The sequence below is a fragment of the Rhinolophus ferrumequinum genome, chromosome 3, assembly GCF_004115265.2.
Source record: "Rhinolophus ferrumequinum isolate MPI-CBG mRhiFer1 chromosome 3, mRhiFer1_v1.p, whole genome shotgun sequence".
NCBI lineage: Eukaryota > Metazoa > Chordata > Mammalia > Chiroptera > Rhinolophidae > Rhinolophus > Rhinolophus ferrumequinum.
This window is the reverse complement of record NC_046286.1, coordinates 7,417,539-7,442,479: the sequence shown is the minus strand read 5'-3', so window position 1 is coordinate 7,442,479 and position 24,941 is coordinate 7,417,539. Positions and strand designations below refer to the sequence as shown.

General features: G+C 44.5%; 1 protein-coding gene across 3 annotated transcripts in view; it reads right to left on the bottom strand.

Moving 5' to 3' along the window:
- Nucleotides 1-24,941, bottom strand: part of RNF8 (ring finger protein 8) — a 31,715-nt gene that overhangs the window by 6,328 nt on the left and 446 nt on the right. The window contains exons 2-8 of one of the 3 annotated variants that reach the window (XM_033099006.1): nucleotides 20,826-20,954; nucleotides 11,611-12,171; nucleotides 11,437-11,502; nucleotides 9,158-9,220; nucleotides 6,812-6,901; nucleotides 4,880-4,987; nucleotides 2,748-2,952 (exon numbers count right to left, since the gene is read on the bottom strand). In XM_033099006.1, the coding sequence (XP_032954897.1) occupies nucleotides 2,748-2,952; nucleotides 4,880-4,987; nucleotides 6,812-6,901; nucleotides 9,158-9,220; nucleotides 11,437-11,502; nucleotides 11,611-12,171; nucleotides 20,826-20,954 (1,222 nt within the window). The remainder of the gene's footprint in view (nucleotides 1-2,747; nucleotides 2,953-4,879; nucleotides 4,988-6,811; nucleotides 6,902-9,157; nucleotides 9,221-11,436; nucleotides 11,503-11,610; nucleotides 12,172-20,825; nucleotides 20,955-24,941) is intronic. The other 2 variants (XM_033099015.1, XM_033099026.1) reach the window with 2 other exon arrangements.

The following is a 24,941-nucleotide window of genomic DNA, read 5'->3' as shown; positions in this document are numbered from 1 at the left end:
GAGCGTGCTTTCTCCAACACAGGATCTGGCATCCCAACCTCTCCTCCTCTCCTCTCTATACTCTGGTCTCAGAGTATACAAGGGGTCGGTGGCTCATCAGTCATGGGGCATTCCTCTTCCCACGGGATATGGAACTTGACAACAACCAGCCAGGGAGGCCTGGCGTGGGGCTGCTCGAGGTGGAATCAAAGGCCCATGCTGCTAGACAGGCAAGTCTCCCTCTGTGAACTCGTGATAAGAGCAACCCCTGCCCAGGAGGAAACGGCCCTGCTGCAGTGTCGGAACTCTGACAATTACAGGCTTGCCAATCCGAGTTTCCAGGTCCTAAGTTTGGTCCTTTTAAAAATTTCCATGCACTGGGGATTAAACAAGCTTTCAATTGGCAAAGAAGGCTGCTATGTGAACTGAGAATTTTCTCTAAACCTCACACTGCAGACCAGTGAAGCTGCTGATGGCTCTGGAACACGTTTCCCTAAATCGGGCCTCAGAACCTTCTGTCTGACTCTAGAGAAAACCTCCAAGCTGCACTCACTGTGATAACTGCAGAAACTGCGGCGGCGCTAGAACTGCTCCCAGCCAGTGACTGCAACAGGGAGGCCCAACTGGCTTCCTGGGGAGGCTCCCTGTTACCAGAAAGACTGAGAGGCCCCCTCTTTAGCCTTTGGAGAGAAAAGGGGGGGTTTGGTATTATTTACTCTGCAGAACTAACTCTGTGTCAGGGGAGTCAGAGGTGAACTTAGGACATGGGCTCTTCTTACCCTTTCCAACGCTGCATAAAGCCATTTACGAGGGTTGGACTTGCGAGAAGAAACCTTGTCAGTGTGCTGGGGGAGAAAGTACATGGGTGTCCCCACCCCCACACAGACCCAGCACACTTCAGCTCAAAGGCTGACCTTGGTCAAATCTGGGTTGCCAGGTCACTGCTCCTCTCCGAAAGGACAGAGGGAAGAAAACAGGAGGCATTCACAATGTCCTCATGATGCTCTGACACCCACGCAGACATTCCATCCTGGGTGAGGAGGGGCACTGCTAGGAACAAGTCACCGCTTCTCATGCCTCGACTTTGCTTATGCTGATTCCTCTGTTGGAAAGCTACCCCTTAGGGAACCTGTAAGACCCAGTTCAAACGGCACTTGTTCCGTGAAGCTTTCTCCCATACCTCCACCTGCCCAGGCCTACTGAGCGTCCTCTTCTCTGGAGTTTCCTAGCACCCTGTTGTGGAACCCGTCATACGACCCACTTCCCTGTCTATCTCCCCCATAGAGATGGGGGCTGTGAGAGCTGAGACGATGCCTTGTTTATCATTTTATCCTGGTACATAGTACAGTGTTCCTGTAAATGCTATGGAGTGATGGAAGGGGAGAGGAACAGCCATGGGATTCTGCCGGAATCAAGTGGCTCCTGCAAGGTCAAAGTATCTGTTGAGGCTTAAAACAGGGCACAAAATCCAGGAGCACATAGCTGTCAGAAAAGTGGAAAACACTTTGGTTCTAAAGAACCACCTGAGTGCCGCCCCACCCTCCCAGGTCAGAATGTCTCCCTTGCATGTAACAGGCTCAAGCACGCTTCCTGTTCAGCACCTGTGGCAAGCTGCTGCCGCTGCTGTGGCTGACCCATCGGCATCAGATCCTGGCCCTACGCAGAGGGGCTGATATCTGCTGAAGGGCTAGGAGAAAGGAAGCAGTAGACAGAAGACCCTATTCTTAGCAGTGTGGCTGGAGTTAGGGAAAGGTACATCCCAAGACACATGAACATGGGTTACCAATGACCAGGTGGTGGGAAACACCTGTAAGGGCAGCGAGCTTCTGGTTCTTCCTCTCTGCTAGGCCTTTATGTGCAACCAACTGGTATCACAGCTCTGATGCTTTCCCAGAAGGTAGTGCTATACTGGATTATTAAAGGGACTGAATGTGAAAATGAAATCCACCCTGCTTCTGTGCACTCTCATCCCTGCCCAATAACCAATCCATTAGCTTCCTTGTGCTTTGCCCCAGGACATATCTTTGCCACAAGGACATTCGAGTCATAAGCAGAGTTGCTCTGCAGCCCTCAACACAACAGTCCCCAAGTGTGATGAGATCGCTTGGTTAAATGAGCAGATATTCACTATGGAAGCATGGCTCATTAGGGAAACTCACCCACCCCTTCCCCAATCTCTTTATCCAAACTCCCTCCAACAGGGAGACTTGTTGGTAAATGTATTCGAATCCCCAAAGATGACACAGTAGGATTAAATTGCTCTCTCTTTGGTTTAACCTCATGCCCAAGTTGTCTAAATAAGCCGTGACTCTTATAGAGAGAACCTGTATGTGTGCTTTCTTCGGGCATTCTCCAAGTTGTGAATCTCTCACTCCTACACGTTCTATTTATAATTGACTGTATACCCAAGCCAAGGTCTTTGCAACACCTGGACAACAACTAAACTGTCTTGAACAACAGCACCATCTAGTGATCAGTACAGCAATCTGTCTGACCATGTGTTTTCTAATCATCTTTTTTTATCCCCAACAACCTATAACCAAGACACTGAAGCCTCCCCCTTTCCAGCTACTCAAGTAACTGAGTTAATTCTACTTTAACTCTCACACATTCATTACCTTTAACTCCTTTTACTTTTCCCCATTTCTTCCACCTCTTCTTTAGCTCAACAATCCTGTATCTGACTCTCTTCCCCAACCATAAAATCTGCCAGTTTGTAAGTAAGGCCTCCGTTGAGGACACGCACCTTCTTATTCATGCCCACTCACCTTTTCGTTCCCCAATGAGGGCCATTCGTCGGTCTTTTACTTCTGAACTCAGATTATCTACCATCTTACTAATGCAGCTGTCCAGAACCAGGGAGTGGGTTTTGAACTTGATGTCCTTCCGACAAATCGGGCATTCTATCTTCCGCTTCATCCACTCACTGATACAGTAGGAACAGAAACTATGGGCACAGTTCAAGGTGACAGCCTGCAACAGGAATGTGAACACACACGTCAGAACTGTCACACTTACATTCCCAGGGCACTTGTGATCTCAAAGCTAGGACGGGGGTCAATCCCCAAGGCCAAATGGAAATTTAACCATAAGCCCATCTAGAGAGCTTACAAAGGATATTAGGATCATTCTTGGGGATCGGAAATTTTAGGCTTCAAGTTAGGCGATTCATCTTCTTTTTCAAAATTAAGTTCACAGACTCAGGCCCCAGGTAGGCTGATTTGTCTGTTTTGTTCCACCCACTCAGACCACTGCCAACACAGGTTAGCAGCCCTGCAAACAAATGTCACTGGGGCCAAGTAGGACTCATAAGCATGGGAATGTTTGGTACAAATATATCACTAATTCTCTTATGAAAGACAAATGTATGTCCTGCTAATGGTGAATTAGAACCTCAATTTTAATATACGAAGGGAGCACAGTCTGAATACTCAGTACATAGAATGGTAGGAGGCATCATCTCTATTCAAAAGAAACCCAAAAAAAGGAAAATAAATGTAAAAGACAACAGAAAAGCTGGGGGAAAAGGAAAAAACTGACACTGCCTGAACCCCTAAGTAAATAAGCCTATGAGAAGAGAGAAAGCAGAAGGAAGCTTGTCATTTGAGGGGCTCTGAGTAAACCCAGGAGATTTCTGCCAGGGCTCTTTTCATTCCCAAGAATATAAACCATTCTCTTCGTTACTCTTGTTTATGTGTGTCTCCTAAGATACTCTTTCTGAGGCTCAAAAGTCTTCATTCCTGCTTTGAAGATAGCAGTGGAAAACAACACAGAAATGGTGAATTTCTCAAATGCCATGCTGAGCCCAGAAAGCCAACTAGGAGACAGTCTGTTTACTGTATGAGATACATTCTCACAAATGGACCAAAAACCTGTCTAATTAAAATGAAACCTCTTTCCAACACTGACGTTCAGAGGTGGCCAGGAGAAAAGGCCAGGCGGGAGGCTGGAAACAGAACACAGGTCAAGTCGTCCATCTGTGCAGATGCACCAGGACGGCTCACTCACCCGCCATTCCAAGCCCTTTCCTTGCCTTCCTCTAGCAGAGCGCACAAGCCCTGTCAAAACAGCGCGGATTTGCGTTTTTCCGAAGTAGGGAATCAAACGACTAGAAACGATGGGGGAAATGACGACCTGAAGTTACAGTGGATTCAGAGCAGAACAAACAGGTCCGCCCAGGAGAGGCTGTTCAGGGGCCGACAGACTCACCCTCCCGAAAGCCCACCGAGAAAAAGAAGCCGTGTCTGTATGCATTTTCCTTCTTAAAGGAGTCTGAAAAGCACTGTCATTTAACAACTTGAATTTAAACTTGTGGTGTAAGGTGAACTGGAAGAACCACAAATGGAAGAATTTATGAAAAACAAGAATCTGTGCAGAAATATGACAGGATGACACATGTAACCTAGGAAAGAGATCCTTCGTCTTCATAAGGAGCCTCAGAGTCCCCGCAACATACGCCCCTTGGCCACTGAATTCCCCAGATGACCACACATCACTGACATTTACCCCCACGTCTCAAGGCTGCACTACATGCCCACTCTCCGCCCCGTGCCACTCACAGTAGAGTAGCTTTATTGAGCAGCTTTATTCTGACACTCAAAAATCTATGCCATGTGGCCCTGTTTTTTCCCCAATAACAAAGAGACAAAGGTTTTACTGCAGCTAAAAATATTGATTATATCGAATAAATACTCAAGAATAAATAAGAAAAAGGACAGTGAAGGTAAAGGCTACAAGAACAAATGGCAAGTGGCCACCTCTAGAGGCCACTTTGAAGTCAAACAGCTACGAGAAGTTCCCGGAAGAAAAGGCCTTCAGAATGCTTCCCTACAGCAGTAGGAGCCCGTATAGCCCAGGCTCCGTTCAGGGCAACAGGGCGTGAGCCCCCGCTCGCCATTACCTCGACGAAGTATTCGGAGCAAATGATACACTGGAGCTCATTCTCTAGCACATCATTCAGGTGGCTGAAAATCTCCTCCTTCTGCGCTTGCACCTTCTCCTTCTCTTCCTGCAAAGACACACAACCCCACCTGTCACTCGGGAGAATCAACAAGAACGCAAAACAGGACAGGGAGCAGGGTTACTCATCTGGAATAGGAATCAGGAGTCTAAATGAAAAATTCATCCTGGCACAGCAACACAGGGTTACTATTTCGCAGAGCTGCTTTCTAACATGGGGAACTGTCTTCCTTTCTTTCCTCTTTCTGCTTTTTCGGTATTTGCACTGCAGTTTGTCTCCTTCCCAAAATTAACCAAATGAGAAAACCTGAAGGTAGCATACCAAACCCACCCACCACCCAACACCAGAATGAGGCATGAAGTATCTCAGAGAGAAATGCAGTTCAGAGGGGATATAAAATCATCCCAAGAACAAGAGTTCCCTGGACAAGAAAGAAGACATAAAGAACAATCGAGAGAGGCAGGAAGCTTGAATGAGCATATATAGGGTCCTCTGTGCTTTTTGTAGCTGCCTCTCCTATAGTATCAGGGTAATTCCTACATTCTCTGGAGGCAGGAGCTGGAGAAAAGGCCTCCGGAAGTGCCGTCAGGCCCCACGCTCTAGGATGGTTGCCACTTCCCACTCTTGCAGAGGTCTGTGGTGCAATTTCCCTGTGCTTTCCCCAAAAAGTCAGACACTCTTTTAAGGGGGGATCCTAGGTATGCTCTCTTGAAACAGGCATTTATTTAAGTTAGCCCCTCACCCCCCAAACAGAACGTATCAGAAGCCCTTGGCGGGCAGAGGGAAAAACATTTAGGGTATATTTCAGTAGTAGATTAATTTTTCACGTTTTATTTTCTCTTCTACTCAAAGCAATGACTCTTAGACTGCTTACAGCAGTGAAGAGGGTCTGGACCTATGTCCAACTAGAGTCAAGTTCCCTGGAAACTTATGAACTGCTGGGTTTAAAAAGATGTGGTGGCTCCTGGGAGGCTGGGGAAGAAGGTGCTATGTGATTGAAACAGAGCGTAAGGATATCAAACCAACTGAAAAGAGTCTCTTCCTATCTGTTCTCTGCTCCAGGTCTGTATGTGAGGAGGGGTGAGCTCAGAAATGCAGTCAGACTCAGGCATTAATTTCAGGTCAGAGGCTGCAAACTGACGGCCTGTGGCCTGGATCCAGCCTACAGACTTGTTTAGTTCGGCCCTCATGGTACTGAAAAATAAAGCAAAAAGCCGAACTTGCTGCCAAGATTTGAAAATCAGGATATTTCATGTAAACACCTGGATTTCCATATTCTGGAGAAAACAGAAGACCTGACAATGCTGGGCCTGCATTTCCAGACGGTAACGACTGACGGCAGCAGAGAAGAGCTGCCTCTTGGGGTGGGGGTGGGTGGTGAAGGCCCCTTTCCCAGGCACCTGTCCTCACGGCCCTCCACTGTGTTTACACCCACGTCACTTCACTCCTTCCATCACCAGTCTCACCCCAGTGGGCACTTGAATTTATAACCCTTAATTTAAGAGTTCCATTGATACGATGTGGGAAATAATTACCTAAACACACGAGGATGAACTATTTGTTATTTTGACTATATCACTCCTTACTTAGCTTCTGTCAGTGAGACTCTGAAGGAACATCTACCATAGACAACGGACTAGATTGTAAGATGTGCGTGTCTTATTCCCAGTATTTAGCTTCTGAATGAGGGAAGGCAAGAGATGTTGTCTTATAGGCAGAACCTTCTATAGGCCTGAATAATTTTACAGATTATGTCCCGTGAGGCTAGGAAAAGCCATAATCTCTCTTCATTCACCAGAGCAACCCTTGCACTGTTGAAAATGTTGAATTGCATTTACAAATCAAACTCTAAACCTTCATCTTTTCTCGTACCTTGATCTGCTGCAACTCTCTGTTCTTGGCTTGAATAATTGCTTCACAATTCTTCTTGCTGTGATTTAGCTCTTCCACCAGATTCCGATGCTGCAGAAACACGGCAGATACATAACACGATGAGCTACCCTGCATCCTTCCTTTTAGCCACACACGCCTGCTCCCTCCCTCTGTCAGTGGCTTTGGTTCAAGGGATCAATAGACTGACAATTTGAAAATAATGCCAGTGCTCCTTCAGGACATCTTACTTACCTGGGTACTCCTTTCCAGGGAAGGGAGCAGATGGGGGGGGGGTTAGGCCACCAAAGCTATTAATCCCTCTGGAAACAACCCAACCTTCATGGCCATTCAAATCAACTGAAGAACTTACATTGCCTTCCAGAGTCTGATTCTGTAAGTTTGGCTTGGGGCCCAGGAATGTGCATTTTTTTTAAAAAGCCACCCAAGTGATTCTAGGAACCTATGTGCAAGAACTAGTAAGTAATTCTGAAGCTACCCAGCACTGGAAGTGGCTTTTAAGAAACAATCAGGGAGAAAGAGGATTCAGGGAAACGAGGTAATCATTTTCATTGAAATAAAAGACCTTTAACCTATTTATTCTCCAAACCACACACTACATGCTCATAAGGCAATGCTGCCTAACCCCTGCCTGTCTGTTCTGGAACCTGGCACGTCCAAGAGCTAACAGCTCAAACATTGGGACTAACTGCCTATACCAAACGTCAAAAGGTCCCATTTCTATGAAACATAATTTCTGAGCTCCTTCATGCTTAAGTATAGCTTATACTGAAATCTCACCTCAAATCCTTTTTTAAAGCAGGTGGTGGAGTAAAGGTAAGTATTTCTGGAAAGATATTACTCAAGAAACAAATTTTAAAATGTATGGTCTCCTGAGAAAAGCAGTTACATCAGAAGGCCTGGGTATTCATTCATCTTGACTGCTAATTAGGTGCATATACCTTACCTTTCTCATCTATAAAATGGGAAAACAGGTCTCTCCTACATGGGTGTTAATAAAATCACACATAGGAAAGCATTCAGAAAAGTTGAAGCTCTATGTAAATGCAAGTGTTATAATGGCCTGGTAAATGAAAAAGAACAGCTTCAGAGAGACCACAGGGTGGACCAAAATACAAGCACGTTTCAGTTGAGAGAGTGGGACGTCCCCCAGGTATATTGTTACAGAACCATGACCTAATAGTATCCCACTTTAAGCTAATGAACGGAGACGGCCCAAGCACCTCATGCTAAATGATAGTGTGTTTTCCTGTCTGTCTCAGGAGAAGTTGAGGACCTGTGGGTGCAGGGTACTCAATGATCCCTCAGGGATTTCCAAGCAGCAGAACCTTACCTTCCATTCAATTTCAAAATAATATCTGAATATTAATTTAATAACGTTCTAAATGGTAAATATGCCTACCCTCCCATCCTAGAAAATTAACAAACTCAGAAAATAAAATTCCAAAAAGGTTGAATTAATTTCCACCTAATTCTTTCCAAGGCTGTTTGTGTACCTTAAGGAAATCAAGGCAGGCACCTCTCGAGCTTATAACAGTATGTGACTATTAGCACAGTAACAAGGTTGGGAGGTAGGTATGCAATAAAAGAACGTAAGGATAAATTAATATCTTAAATTCTAATGTGACTGCTCACTTTTCTCAAGGAGATATGAACCACTCCACTAACCTCCTGACTAAACTTACATCGAACTACTATTCGTAACACATAAAGGATAGAAGACAAAGGAGGTTTTAAAGATGGAAAGAAGACTATAAAACATAATCAGATGAGGGAAACAGTCAAGTTAAATGAAATAAATTACAGGCGATCTTTTAGGCGATTTTTGTTGCTGTGAGCCTTGCCCTTGCAGTAAATCAATGTTTTGCTGACTGTTCAGCTGCACATTCTCGACCTGACCTAAAATGCTTAACTGGAACGTTCCTGAATGGTTTCTGAATGGCTTCAGTTCAGGAATGGTGAGGTAATGGAGGTCCTTGAAGGTCTTGGGGCCAAGTCTTAGCTCGCGATTTCCCTCTGCTGCCCTCACCTTTCCGGGAGTGCAGCCACTTTCGGGGAGGCTAACTGCCACAGGCTCCATTCCACCTTCACTAGAGCAGCTTCTGCTCAGATGAAGATGGAAGTTTTCACGCTGAGGTCTGGCATGTACGTGAGGCTCCCATTCTCTAACCTGGTGGTGTGAGCGGAAGCCACCTGCTCTGCCTACAGCCTGGAGATGCCGCAGAGGTATGTGCTAAGCAGCAGAGGCAGCCAGTGGCCATGCAGAGCCTGGCTGCCCCCGATCTGCAGCCCACTAGAATCTCAGCACAATGGCAAGAGACACATTACCTCCTGCAGAGCCTGGGCCAGCTGCTGCTTCAGGTCCTCTTCTCCTTGCTCTTTCTCCAACCCCTGCAAAGCCAAAAACAAAACAGGTTTCCCTGGAGGAAGGGGATAAAAGGAACAAAATCCAGCAACAAGCAGAGCAGAGCAGCTAGCAGGAGCATCTGGAAACAATAGGGGGCAGGCAGCAGTGGGAAATTTCCCATTTTACCTCAAGCTGTTGGCAGTGAGGGATTTAAGCAGAGCTAATTATTCAAAATTCTGCTCACCTCAGGGCTGTCACCTTCAAGCCACCACTCAGGCTGTTCTGGAGAAACTCTGGGTGAATGCTTACCTGGCAAATGCTGTGACTCCCAAAAGGATGTCAGCTGGGAGGTTGTGAGCCAACACTATTTAAACTCAAATATACTGAGTGCCACGCTGGCACTCAGCTCCACATTGCTTCCCTTGATTCTGGGGACCCTGTCTCTCACTCTGAGTCTCTTTACCGCTTCCAGCCCCCAAACTGCTCCTCCTCCCAGCTTGCCTGAGCTTATGCTGTATTTCTTCCTCTGCTCCCCTCTGATATAGGGTACCGACATCATGATTACCCTACGTCTAGCACTTTCCACAAAACCTCTGGGCCCTTGCCTCCTTACTTTAAAAATTACCTACGCATTTAATATGCCAACCGGAAGTTGTTCTCTAATTTTAATATATTGACTTAAAACTGTTCTGATTATTTTATATGTACATTTATTAAGCATCTTTATGATCACCTGAACCCACGCATAGTGCCAGGCAACGTGAGTGCTCAAAAAAATAAATAAATAAATAAAAATGTCTGTGTGAAGCAACAAGGCTTCAGTGAGCTTGTGAACAAGTAGTCGGGGTAGGATAAAGCCCTAGGGCTTGGTGGCAGAAGGAAATCCAGCTAATAAATAAAGGACTAGATACACTTCACTATGAGCATTTATATATGACCCTCTCAAACCTGGAGGCATTTTCTAAGCCAGTCCTTTTTGCCTTTATCATTTCGGTATGAAAACAGAGTTTACAGCTGTCCCTGGAAGCATGCCCAGAGCAGCCACGAGATTAATTAACAGCAACCCTTATTCCTGAACACATCAGCCTTGAAGAGAGTTCTGCTCTGGGAAAGGTGGCATACACTAACGTGCAGAGCGAAACCTCCCTGTACTGATTTCAAGAACGAGTCCAGGCTGCTTAAGGGAAGAAAAAAGGTACACAGAAGCAAGCAGTGTGGACTCTTACAAAAACCCATTTAATCCATGGCCTCCTCCAATACCACCAGTTCAAGGGGATAGCAGAGATTAGAATGAAATGTATAATTTTTTCAGAACTAAGCCAACATTACTGGTTGTTCCTTGCTCTGAACAAAGTAAACAAAAGATAAAAGCTTATTCAGTTCAATCCTGATTGGCCCGTTTTAGTTATAAGTCGACAACGGGGAATTCTTGACATTCAGTATTATCCGAGCAAGTAGGGAGGAGGAAATCGTGTGGCTCTTGCCAGGCGGGAACTGACATTTAGAGCAGAGACCAGGACCGACTCTACCCTGGAAGCTCTGTGTAAGAGCTTGTCACCTCAAATGACTCGGGGACGGTGCCACATTTGGTCTGACCTTGACAGCTGAGACAGTCATTATTTTATCTGCCCGCTAAAGGCATTGTGGAAGGTGGCTTATCACTAACCCAACAACTGAATTATGGTGGGCGTGTCCCCTCCCATGCTGGCTGCTCAGAATAGAAAGAAAAATGTTTTCTGCCTTTGCAGCCTCCCATTTCCTAGGTTAGTTACAGAGCTAACAAGCTGTCAGGTACATCAAGGGCAGGGTCACCAGCTGACCCCTACCTGCCTTGAGGTTAACTGATTTGGCTTTGACCACAGAGCAGAGAAAAGTAAATCATGAGGACAACTACTGGTTTAATTAGAATGCACTGTGGTTTTGTGGCATCTGGACCTTCACCCAACGTCTCTCTGACTTTACCTGTTCTGAGATGCCTCAGCTTTACATCCTGAGATCTGATACGTCTTGGGGCTGGCTCTGCCGCCACCGACCCTCTCCTGGCACTCCACCTATGGCTCTTCATCTGCTCGTCATGCTGGAGCCTTAACCCTTGACTCAACCCCCTTCTCTTACCTCCAAGTGTTCTGTCCCCATTCCATCTCCTGTCCCTGGCACTTAGCATTTGGTCCCTGCCTCAGAGTTGGAGCTCTGGCTAGAGGCTCACGAAGGGCCTGCCCAACTCTGACAGGCACTCTTGTCCTTCCCTCCTGTGTGGTACCTGGAGATACTGCTGCTCTTTCTTGAACATCTTCACTAGCTGCTCCACTCTGGCCTGCTGCTGGGCCTGCTCTGCATAAAGAAGGGACTGTCAATCCTGAAATTCCTGCTCCATTTTCACCATTTTCCTTGAGTTTCCTTTTTGGGACTGCTTTTCCACATTTAGAACAGCTACCTGTTTTTCCTGCATCTGTGCTTTAAGCTTCAGAATCCGAGACATAATCACCTTAAATAGCTCTAAGATGTTCTGAGATGCTAACGGGTATGAGGCTTTCTGCTTCTTAGGATGAAGCTCCACGACTTTTGCGGGGCCAGAGTACATATGAGCCCCCGCGGTCTTCTCACTGGGCTCAACAGAAGTCAACTTAGGATCCAGACATTCGGAGGGTTGGCTGGCCACTTCGCCTTTCCCATGTGACTTCACTGGTTGGCCAGATTCACAAGACACTTTACTTATTCTGGACTTCAAATTTGAAGGGCCTTCAGCTCCAGAACCCTCCAATTCATCCATAAATTTCCTTTTAGTTCTCAAGTCCTTATTTTTTTCCATCAACTGGTCACTCTTTGGGGTAACATAAGGATTCCTCTCCTGGACTTCTTCAATAACTTCATATTCATACTCTGCGTTCTCCTTATTTTCCAGAGGCATCCCAAGCTGGATGTGGTCTCCCTTATGGATAGAATAGATCTTCAAAGGTTCTAGACGGACTCTGTTCAGCCAAACACCATTCAGACTCTGGAGAATGGGAAAAACAGACAAAATAAGCTTCATGATTTTCTTCCTCTTAATGGAATTTCTCTCCTGCTGCTGCAAAACCTTCTGCCTTTTCAAAAGAAAAACCCTTGAGAACAAATAGCAAAGAAAGCTTCATAAACCACCATCCTTAGAAACAGCATTCTTCAAACAGCACTTTGGCTTTTTACCTATATTTCAGATTCATGCCTCCACAGAGAACGGCCTGTATAACAGGCAGGAATCACCTGATTACTGGTGGATGAATTACTCAAATAAACGGAGTAGCATTGAAAGAAACTGAAATTTAATAGCTCCTATTGACTTAAACTGAAGGCAATGGCCCAAGACTGAAAAAACTGTTATTAGTAAAGAAAGCAGCATCTAATGATGAGGTTCAAAAGGTAGGCTTGACCAAAAGTCACACAAGCACTGTCTCTGGATGTGTCCCCTGAACACAGTGGTGAACGAGTCAAGCACTTTCCAGTCCACAGAAACCAAAAGAGAGAGAACCAACACCTGTCCTGGGGTCAAACTGCAGGTGGAATCTGACCCAATTACTAGCCCCAGAGGTCCATGGGTAATACAGCACAGTTAAGAGCTGGAGCTCTGGACTCAGACTTGGGTTCTTATCCTCTGTAACACCTGGGGCTTATTAGTTGCATGGCCTTCGGCAATTTACTCAAACTCTCTGTGCCTCAGCCTTGCGTGTAACACAGAGATAGTACAGTACCTACCTCATACGGTTCCTGTGAGGAATAAACTAGACACACATAAAACACTTAGCATAGTGACTCACATATAATAAATGCTCGATGATTTACTTTGCGGTTTTAATTCAATCATAGTTTAGGGGTTAAGAGCATGGACCCTAGAGATGGACTGCCTGAGTTTGTAATCTGGCTCTGTCACTTAACAGCTGCGTGACTTTGGGCCAATTTCTTAACCTCTCTATGCCCCAGTTACTACATGTAAGAAATGGAGAATAAGAGTCTCTCCCTCGTAGTGTGTGTGTGGATTTACTGAGATAACATATGCAATGCATTTAGACAAGTGTCTGGCACATGGTAAGCACTACACAGGTGTTCACTGCTATTACTATGTTCTGGCTCAACTAATTTATTAACAATCACTTAATTCTATGCTCGGTATCTTGCAAGGTAAATATACCAAGTGTAAAAGTAGAAGACATGAAAACAACTTTCAGCCCAACTGTGGAAAGGAAAACACAAGGGCATATATAAGCCAACGTGGGATAACACAGCACAGTCTATAGATGCAACAGAGTATCCGATGCAGCTGGGTGAGTCAGCATGCTAAATGGGGAGGATGGGTTCTAACACAGACTTGAAAGAAATGCCGGAGTGAGTTAAGAGGTTAAGAAACGGGTGCATTTTAACCCATATCAAGGACTTATCTTTGGGGACCAGGCCAGAGATGAAGCTCACAGCTGAACTGGGACTCACTCTTATGTTTATGATGGTAACTATAGCTCCCTACTTTCAGTTGGGAAAATTATCTGGTCAACCCCAATATGAGGGACGGGGGCTTGACCCCAAGGTACAGAGGATGAAGGGGGTAGAGATCGGATCTTAGCTCTGGTTTCCTATTAGGCCCTTGGCTCTGGTTTTCTATTATTTGGCTAGAGCGGGGAGAGGGAGAGAAAGCCCAGCACAGACATACACAGAAAGACTGCCGTTAACCCACTGCCTTGGGCCTAACCGGGTTCATCTGGACAAACTGCTCCCAACCTTTATGTTTACATTCAGCCTCAGAAACTCTGGGGAATAATCTGTTTTATGACAACAGTAGGGAAATAGCAAAGGAGAGAGATAGAGTCTATTTGAGAATAATTTCATATTACAACAGATTATACATAAGAAAAAGATCTCAGAAAAAGTAGTATGACGCAGAAGCTTACTTTATGCCAAAGTACAGACGCTTAAGAAAAATCTCAAAAGTAAAGATAAGATTAAATAAAGAAGGCTACAGAAGCAGCTCAAAGCTAGAGTGAACAAGGAATCCCTATAGAGCTGGGGCAAACTTGCAAGACACACTGCAGCCCTCCACAGATACTCCACCCGCCTCCTTCGGAGCCCTTTAGGCCTAGAAAATAAGCTCTCAAAATTTTCTCACCAATTTTATCCTTGGATCCTTCCGTCTACCCTTTCATCCCTCCTTGGTGACACCTAGTGGTATAATTTAAACTATCGTCCTGAGTCAGGTCTGTTCACAAGGTGACTATAGAAAAGGATGAAATACACGGCTTGGTAAGAACAATCGAGTACTGCCCAGGATACGATCTCAAATACAATGGTTTAAATAAATCAAACTGTCCAAATCTTTGATGTTGGTTTTCATAATCACCGGTTTGAACAATGTCGGAAGCACCAAAGTGATAACAAAAAAAACCTGCTTAACGTCTCCGAGCCGTGATTGGGAAAAGTGAGATAACACACACTCCCTTGTACACTAATTACTTCACTTGATGCTCAATCTCTGTCCAGTGTTTTTAATCAGTTGTTGAAGACAGTGGAAACCCAAAGCCACAAGGCAATATTTTCTCGGAGTTTTCCGGATGATTTATGTAGCTCAGTGGTTCTCACCCTGACTATACAGTGAAATCACCTGGAAATGTTTAAAACAAATAGCAGCGCCTGAGTCTCACCCTCAGACTGAGTTAATCCGTCTGAGACGGGACCAGGCATCAGGATTTTTAAAGTCAGGTTTATATACAAATACATACAGTGTATAATTGTATTAAGACAAACTGTCCCTTGCAGTCAACCCTTCTCCCATTCCCAGACAACTACTCCTCTGCCCTACCTACACAGCTTTACTTTTCCAGAATGTTGTACAAATGGAATCATACAGTATGTACCGTTTTGAGTCTGGCTTCTTTCACTTAGCATAATGACGGAGATTCGCCCCGTTGTTGCATTAAGAGTAGGGTGGTATCGTTTTATTGCTAACTAGCATTCTAAGGTATGGGTGCACGAGTTTGTTTATCCATTCCATAGTTGTTTTCTTTCCAGTTTTTGGTAATTATAAATAAAGCCACCATAAACATTCACATACAAGTTTCTGTGGGCACATAAGTTTTCACTAATTTGGGGCAAATACCTACAAACTGAATCACTGGGTAATTGTATGTTTAAGAAAGTGCCAATCTGTTTTTCCAAGTGGCTGTACCATTTTGTATTCCCACTTGCAATGTTTAAGAGTTCCAGCTATTCTGCCTGCTCCCTAGCACATGGTATTGTTTTATTTTAGTAATTCTAATAGATGTGCATCAGTCAATATTTTTTAGTTCTTTACTAAAACATATAAATATAACTATACAACTAGATGAATAATCACAATGTAAACATCTCAGTATAACTAACACAAAGTTAAAACAACAACAAAAAACTAACCCACATTTATTAGCATCCCAGAAACTTCCTTTTGCCTCTTTCTAGTCACTAGGCCCTTTTTCCCCCCAATAAGGTTACTACTAGCCTGGCTGAACACCACACATTAGTTTTGCCTGGTTTTGACATTGTATAAATGGCATCACATGTATACTTTGGTGTCTGTCTTCTTTCACTCATTACTATGTTTGTGAGATGTATCCATGTGGTTAGATACAGCAGTAGTTCCTTCATATCCATTACAGTACAGTGTTTCACCATAAGAATATTCCAGTTTATTTCTCCATTATACTGTTGATGGACATTTGGGTTGTTTCTCTGGGAGGGAAAATATTGTCATGAGGTATGTGTGCAATTTCATAAATAGTACCAAATAATTTCCCAAAATAGTTGTACCAATTTATATTTCTACCCAAAGACGACTTTTGCTCTGTGTCCTTGCTAATACCTGGCATCTCCAATATTTAATTTGAGCCACTCTGGTGGGTGTGTGGTTGTATTCCATCCTGGTTTTAATCTGCATTTCCCTGATCATTAATGAGGTTGAACAACTTTTCAGGGATGTTGAACATTTGGATACAACCTTTTGTGAAGTGCCTGGCTCTTGTCCATTTTTAAAACTGGGTTATCTTTCTTTTTCTTATTGACTTGGAGTTCTGTATATATCCAACTATATCAGTTATGTGTAGCAACTTGATCAGTATGTGTAGCAAATATCTTCCACTCTGAGCTTGCCTTTCACTCTCTTAATGATGTCTTTTGGTAAAGGAAAGTTCTCAGTTTTAATGTGATCCCATCAGTATTTTTTAAAGGTACTCAGGTAAGGGCAAAACCTGAAAACAGGGCTGAGAACCACTGCTGTAACTGCTGGAAAACCAGAAGCTGAACTGTCCAAGTAGTAAGGTTTGTTCACCCAGAGTGAAACTCACCAGAGACTTTAAATGCCACAGCCACAGAAGGACAAAGGTAGGAATCACCAGGTAGCAGGTGAAGAGCAATATGCTAGGGAGGGAAGAAAGGGAAAGGCTCAAGCGATATGCCTGAGCCTCTAGGATTGGAGGCAGCAAACCCATCAAAGCATTTCAGATTGTGACTTCAAGCAACTAAATTTTCTGAAACAGCTGGATCCGATATATAGGATGAACTATCTGAAGAGCTACTCAATTAACTGAAGTCTACACAACAACTATCCTCATATTATGTGCGCAGAGGAAGCAGTCCTCCAAGGTTGGGTTTTTTTTCCCTAAGCCAATTTTGAACCAAAATTGCATTTGTTGCAATTTCTGTATCTGTACTTAAGTTTTCCCTTTCTGGCCATTCCAGTATATAAGAGAGACCATTTTAGGAAGAGAGACTGTAGTTCTAAGTTTTGAATTATTAGAAATATCTACCTCTTGAAAAGACTTGACAAGTGACTTCAGCTATGACCACAAAATAACATGCCGCACCTGAAATTCAAATCCTTCATCAGGAGAAGAGGGCTGCCAAGGCATCATGCCAGAAAGAAGCCAGAAAGAAAAGGAGCACCTGTAAGAATAGCTGCCCCATCTAAACACCCCAGTTACAGCTTCTGAGGACGGAAAAGGGGCCACAGGTTAAACCTGACAAGCTCAGGAGACTGAAAACAACAACACAGGATGGCATGAACAACAACAAAAAAAATCATAACAAAGGTGGGCCATGGCGGGAAGTCACATCTTTAGCCGGAAGCTTCTTTCATAAAGTCAATCTCGACCTTAAGCGAGCCTGTCTATTGTCTTTTTACACCTTCCCTGGAATGTCAGTAATCCGCTTATCCGGACAGAGCAGGCAAGTATAGAATCCCTCATTGTTATCTTGTCCCCTGGTGATAAAAAGCTATTAACTATCCTGCACCCACCTATGTAAAGGGAGTATCTCTCTCTCCAATTTACTTTTATCAATCCCAGAGATTTCCCCACTTTGCTTTCTTCCACCCCCTTACTCTCCACCAGTGAATTTTATGTGACCCTCCTCCTGCGATTCTATGTATAAAAAAGCTGCAAATGGCCATTTTGCGGAGCATTTTCTCCATCCGTTGAGATTTTGCTTCCCAGCAATTGTTGTCAGTTTGGCTCAAATACACTCATAAGTTTTCTCTTAGGCTGTGTTTTTTTCATCGATACTTCTCACAAAGTGAATCAAAGCTAAGAGGCTTAAACCAGAAAAGACGAGGAATAAGCAGGCGCCTACCTTTCCTCTGTATTATCTGTCTGAGACCTGAGAGAGGAGTCTCAGATAACAACAGTCCTAGAAGAAAGGGTACATAGCACACATTGGAGAGCGATCTGGGGAACAGTCATGCCCTGTTGCTGGCCCAGGCTGCCTCGTGTCCCAGAGGTGCATGTTTAAGGAACTCTAAAATCAGGTAGCTGGAGGCTTCCCAACCTCTCCCACTCTGCTATCCCATCAATGGAAAACAATGGAACACATCGGAACACATCCAAAATGCACATAAGGAAAGCAGCAGCACACAGCTCACCTCTATAATACTGTAACCCCGTTTCTCAGCCAACTCTGAGGAAAAAAAGGTGTTTTGATATAAGCTATTGCAGAGGCTTTAAACTTTGTAACTATGTCTTAAATGTGCATAATTGATTGTTTAAATCATGCAGCAAGTATAGCAAATTGCTTGTGTCCGATACTGGTATTTGACAAGGGGGCGTTAGTAGAAAGACTTATTTGAATGAGAGCCCTGGCTTATTCACTCACTCAACCAACCAATCAGTTCCGTAGAAGGCCTTGGGCAGGTCAGTTTTTCTCTCTGGGCCTCAGGTTCGTCTGTCCCCAGGAGTTAAACTAGATCCAGTCAAAGGTCCCCTTTTCAGTGCTAATTTCTATTCTCATAGTGCCTCGCCAAGAGTGCGGAACCAATATACTAAGCATTTATACAGCCTCTTCTTCAACATAGTGCCTACTCAACTTATCCTAGTGCATGCAGGAAGGCACTTTCTCCAACATCTTCAATCTAGCAGTTTTCTGCACGCAAAATGAGGCCTGCAGGACATTGTGAATTATAAGAAATATGTATTTGGTCTTCATCCCCATTTCTAGTACAGAGCTTGTGAAACTTTTGGAATTTCCTAAGTGGTGAGAGAGAGATAAAGGGGTCTTTTGTTACGTTAAGGAGGTGACTTTGGGAATGCCCCTAGGCTACCTGAGGCTGAGGCCGGTTGCCTGGGGAACCAACCCTGTGTTAGGAGGGCTGGAACTTTAAGCCCCACTCTTGGGAGGGGGAGGGGGCTGGAGGTTGAATTGATAACCAATGGCCAAGGATGCCTACGTAATGAAGCCCCAGGGAAAACAAAAAAGGACACGTGCCAAGAGTTCCAGGTTGGTGAGTACCTGGAGGTGCCCGGAGAGTGGCACACCCAGAGAGGGCATGAAAGTTCTACGCCCCTTCCCACATACCCTGCCATACGCATCTCTGCCAACTGGATGTTCACCTGTATCCCTTATTGGATCCTTTTATAATAAACTGGTAAACATACGGAAATGTTTCCCTGGGTTCTGTAAAGTTACTCTAACTATTTAATGGAATCCAAAGAGGAAGGAGGTCATGAGAACCTCTCGTTTACAGCCAGTTGGCCAGAAGCACAGGTAACAACCTGGACTTGCAACTGGCATCTGAAGTCCAAGGAAGGGTACCTGGAACCGCCAATCTATAATTGGTTGGTCAGAAGCACAGGTGTCTGAAGTGGAGGGCGGTCTTGTGGGATTGAAACCTTTACCTGTGGGATCTGACGCTCTCTCCAGGTGACAGGGAAGGTAGATAGAAATGAGCAGGAGAAGGAGCAATTTAGCCCCATTAGAAAGCCCCTTGCTGCAGCTCCTACTTGGGGGTCAAGACCCCTGGCAGCTGCCTGGCAGGACTCCAGGCTGACACGTACTTCTAAATCAAAGAGATATGTTGTTAAAAGTCAGAGGAGCGGGGAACTCATCCTGTTTGTCAGCAATACCTTACTAGCCCAACAGGACTCCAGGTTTTCACATACCCCAAAGATGTGTTTACACATCCCCCCAAACCAAAGGACTGTATTTACCCATGCCCCTACATAAAAGGGATACATTTACACATGCCCCTAAATCATAGATATGCATTGCTAAATGCCAGAGGACTAGGCACCTCAGGGGAAGTACGGATAAGAGAGGGGAGAAGGGGAGGCACTTCTACCCGTAGAAATAAAAGCCTTCACACAACGTAAGGCCAGGCTGCTTCCCTCTCGGGTCAGCCCACTCCACGCCTTGGAGTGTACTTGCTTTTACTAATAAACTGCTGTTCTTGCTGCACAAATTTCTGTCTCTTGGCTGAATTCATTCCTTCAAGACGACGGAGAGCCGAGGTGCATTTTCCCGGTGACACAGGTAGATAGTGTCAGAATTGGAGGACACCCAGCTGGCGTCCTGGGCTCTGCTAGGTGGGATGGAGGTAAACTTCCCTACACGTAGGAACCACATGCTTCATCTCAGAACCATTTTAATACCCTTCCTTCTCACAGTTATCTTTACAATCCTTCCTACCAGAGCGTGTAAAACGGTGTCTGAAGACATTTTATACTTCCTAATCCTTAACTGTCTACATTAAAATTTCTCTCACCTCACAGTCTTTATTTCCACTGTATCCTGGGTGCCTATATATCTGCACTTTAGGAACTTCCTAATTGCTGGGCTTTATACATTATTTCACCTCCCTTAGTATTAACAGTTTTCAAATGTTTAAAGCCGAAAAATGTTTTATTCAAAGGAAATCATCCTCAGCATGCCAATATGTAAAACAGGTTTAAAAAGGAGGGAGACGGTTTGCTCTGACTAAAGGCTGGGGCGGGGAAAGAGCTAGGTGCGTGAGCTCAGCTCCCCTCCTCCCCACTCTGAACCACAGGTTACTCCACAGTCTTCACCAGCTTCCCACGGTTCCCGGACCACAGGTTACAAAGGGCCGATTCGCACAGTAACTTAGTCTAGTTTCTGGAGCAGGACCTACTGCCCCAGTGTAGGTGTTCCTTTCAAAGTAACTAACTACATTCAAGTCCTCAGAAATGACTGTGGCACAATCTGATCTCTGGCTGCATACAGAAGTGGTTGTCTCAGGGGGAGACAACTGGGTGGCTAGGGGAGAAGATATACTTTTGAATCTTTAAATTGTGTACCATGTATTACTGAAAAATGACAATTTAAAGATGAACAAAAGTTCAATGAAAGTCATTAGGCCTCTATGGATTGCTGTACCTTGTTGTCCATAATTGTCCACTGGCCGTCAGCGTTCTGCTTCAAAACACAGTGGTTACGGGAAATCATCAGAGGGCAGAGTTTTGATATCAATTGGTATGTGACACCAAATCCTCGCCCTACGGTCACCTAGGAAGAAAACAACAAAGTAAGAGACACCATCAGCCACTGTGCTGAAAAAAGACGTCTTTGACAATCTTGTCAGTATACACATGTCCCGACTTATGAAACCAGACTCCCAGGAAACCCAAACAGCTCATCAGCTATCTCCTCCTTCAGCTGCCATGGGAGCCACCAGGTAGGAAAAGGCAAGAAGCTATGACAAGAAGAGACGGCTGAATGGAGTTACTCATGGAATGTCAGGGTTGGTAGGACCCTGAAAAGACATGCGGTAGAGGAACTCTTTCTACACACCCTCATAAACTGCAGGAAACTACAGCCCCTATCCACAAGACAGTTCCTCCAATTTCTTAATGGATCTGATGTGACATCTTTCTCGCTATGAATTCCATCCGCTGGCCCTGGCTCTGCCCTGAGCACCATCAGAAAATCTCCAGTTCCCCTCCCATATGACAGCTATAGGGGTCTACCAAGTCCTCTCTTTTCTTGCCACTGTGTTCCCAGTTACTTCAACCTGATTCCCATGGCATGGGTTTGCGTCTCTTTGCTATCCTAATGGGTTTTTCAAGAGACTCCTGGTTTACTTTTATTCCTGGATGCCATATTAAGAAAAATAAACTTAATTTCTATTACACGGTTGAATCTAAGTATCACTTTCACATTTCTAAATATTATCATTGGAGCATATAAATTGCATTAGCTTTCATAAATCTATCATACTGCCAATGTATCCTCAGGCTTACAAATGATTAAATTTCTTGGTCTGACCCTCCTCCAAGAATTGCTATACTAAGTCATGTCTCTTCTGTCCTATTCTTGACTAGTTGGTAATTTTGGATTCAAGTGCAGGACCTTACATTGATTCCTATTAAATTTCATCTTGTTAGTTCAGTCTATCACATGAGTGTGTCAAGACCTTTCTGAATTTTTAATCTGCCATCAGACATACTCAATATCCCTTCCATGATGAGTCAACCACCAAACTGATATGATGCCCTTTGTATCTTCACTCAAGACACAGGTAAAAGACTGGAAGAGCACGTAGCCAAAGGCAAGGCTCTCAGGAAAGCCTAGTAAACATTCTACCATACAATCTGGTTATGCCCTCAAACAGATGTAATACAGCCAAAAGTCTGCGCTGAGTCCATATTTTCCATCTCATTCACAAGGACAGCATGAGAGTCTCTGGAAAAGGTTGCAAAGAAGCCCCCATTCACATTTATCATACTTTCCTGATGGACCAGTCTAGTTCATAATAACCCTGTCATGGAAGAAAATGAAATTCTTCCGAGATTCCAGATCTTACAATTCCCTGCTTGTTCTTCTTGGTGCATAAGCCACTTCTTTAATGACCCATACCAAACCTTACCTAGGAACATTAAGCCAAATGATCTGTGGTTTTCTTTTTTTTTTACTGGGGGAATATTGGGGAACAGTGTTTTTCCAGGATGCATCAGCTCCAAGTCAAGTCGTTGTTTTCAATCTAATTGTAGAGGGTGCAGCTCACTGGCCCATGTAGGAATCGAACCGGCAACCTTGGCGTTTTGAGCACTGCGCAACTAAGCCAACCGGTCGCCCCATCTGTGGTTTTCTAAAAGCTGCCCTCTTTGTTTTTGAACATCTTTCAGAATCATGCCTGTCCTCCTCAGTCCCTCAAAGACCACCATGACTCTCCTTGCCCCAATCTATTCTCCCCCACAAACTTTCATCTCAGTAACTGACATACCATCCAAACATCTGTTTAGCTCAAAACTCAGAAGCCATCTTTGATTCTTCTCTGTCCCTCATGCCCACATTCAAATCATCAGCAAATTCTACTGGCTGTAATTTAATATGTCCTAAATCTGTTCACTTCTATCTCTATGGCCACTACCTTAGTCCAAACAACTTGGCCTCCTCCTCCAGTTACGCTGTTTTTGCTCCTATACTAGCCCTCCTAAACTTAATTCTTCACACAGCAGTGGCAGTGGTAATGTAAAAATTTTAATTCAGATCATTTCCTTTCTTTCCTTAAAATTCTCCAATGATCCAAACTTCCTCCCATAGCCTATAAGGCCCTGAATGTCCTAACCCCTCCACCTCTTTAGACTTATTTCCTACCATGGTCAGAAACACTCCCTGGTACTTGAGGGTCTTTTCACCTGTCTGATCGGCTTAGGACACTGTTCTCTCAGACATGTGCACGAGCTCCTTCTCATCTTTCAAATTTCAGCTCCTCAGAGGCCTACCCTGATGACCCAATCTAAAGGTGCTACCTGTTCCTTTATGTTATTAGCATGTACTTACACAATTCAAAATTAATCTCATTTTAATTCTTTCTTTCTCCCCCTTACTAGAATATAAATTTCATGAACAGGGACCTTATGTCTTGTGTACCATTGTATTTCTGCACCTGGCATGATGCTTAGTAAATGAATGAAAGAACAAAGAGATCTTCCTTATGAGTCCTCCACATGTTTCTTCACCATTCACTCTGTTTCCTATGGTTCTCTACCCAGAGAGGTTGTCCCACACAAAATTATCCAACAGTTTAAAATATGTCCAGGAATGATTTTAGTCCTTTTGCTCTTGCTGCAGGTGCTTTAATTCTTCCTATCCTCCCCTCCCCACACCAAGACTCCCAGTGCTACAAAGCTATTCAGAAATAATAATCCACAGCAATTGAATCTGAAGAATGAGTTAACTTCTTGACCCCTAAATTGTGTGTGGGTGTGGAGTACATGAGTAGGGCTCAGATTAAGTAATTATGTGAAAGCCCAAACCCTATACAAAATATAGTTACTATTACTCAGGTGTTAGTCTCTTCTGAAACTTCCCAGACGTATATGATTTTGGAAAGGGCTGCACAGAGAAAGGTCAAGGCTCAGGCTAAAAGAATGAAGTGAGATTTGGGGGTGGAGGCGTCTTCCTGGTGTTCTCCAAATCACAGCATACAAGTAACTATAACCTTCTGATCCACAAACATTGAAGGTTGGACCTGAATCCCTCTGACTTGAGGAACCAATGCTCCAGGATGGTACTAAATAATCCACATCTTGGCACTTGATCGTACAGCTTGCCTGGATGTTCTCAGTCTCCTCCTCTGTATAAAATCCTCTTTCTTCCATTCAAACCATAAACTCTTTGAAGGCAGAAGCCATTATTTGGCTCTCTCATAGCACACTAAGCAACCTAAGTACTCGGTAAATACCTGGGAGACTAAATTGAGATTACCCAGTTTATAGGAAAAAATCTAATTAAATATACATAACAGTCAAGACTTTATTTTCCATACAAATTATTTCCAAAACCCAAATGGTTCCCTGTCACCACAAGCTGGTCCCTAATCCAGCTCTCTTCAACTCTCTCTCCTTCCTTTTCCATCACCCTCTCTAGAATCACCACCCCCGTCCTAGCGGCCCCCAAAACAAACTGCTTCAATTTTCTGCTTTAATATTTTTTTTTTGCAGTTATGACAGCATTAGCAAACAATATAAGCTGCTCCTGAAAAGGCGAGCTCTTATGTTTCTTAATTCCTACCCCCGACCCAGTTCATCGGGTGACACTCGGCAGTACCGAGACTCACAGGATAAATGTGGCCCACCCCCCCGCCCCGAGCCAATTTTCCTCAAGAATTGGAAAGGAGGCGTTTTTAAAGTTTGAGTGTTTTAAGGGACATGACCCCACACTCGCAATTGTTTTCAAAATAAATTCGAGAAAGTTCACGCTCTTGGCGCAAGTTGGGGCAACTCCGCCTCACAGTTCCGCCGCCGGGGCTGGGCCCCGCAGGGCTGCGTGCGACCCAAAATGGGGAGGTCCCATCCTCTCCCCAAACCAGTCGCCTCCTTCCCCTCGAAACCCCAAGTCTACCTCACATCCTTCTACGACCCCCTCTCGCTGTGCCCCTCCACCCGGCTCCTTCCCTCAACCCAGACTCCCGCCCTAGCTCGCCGCTCAGGCCTAGGCCGCTGTCAAAGAGGCCATCTTTTCTCCCAAACGGTCCCTACTTCCGCCAAG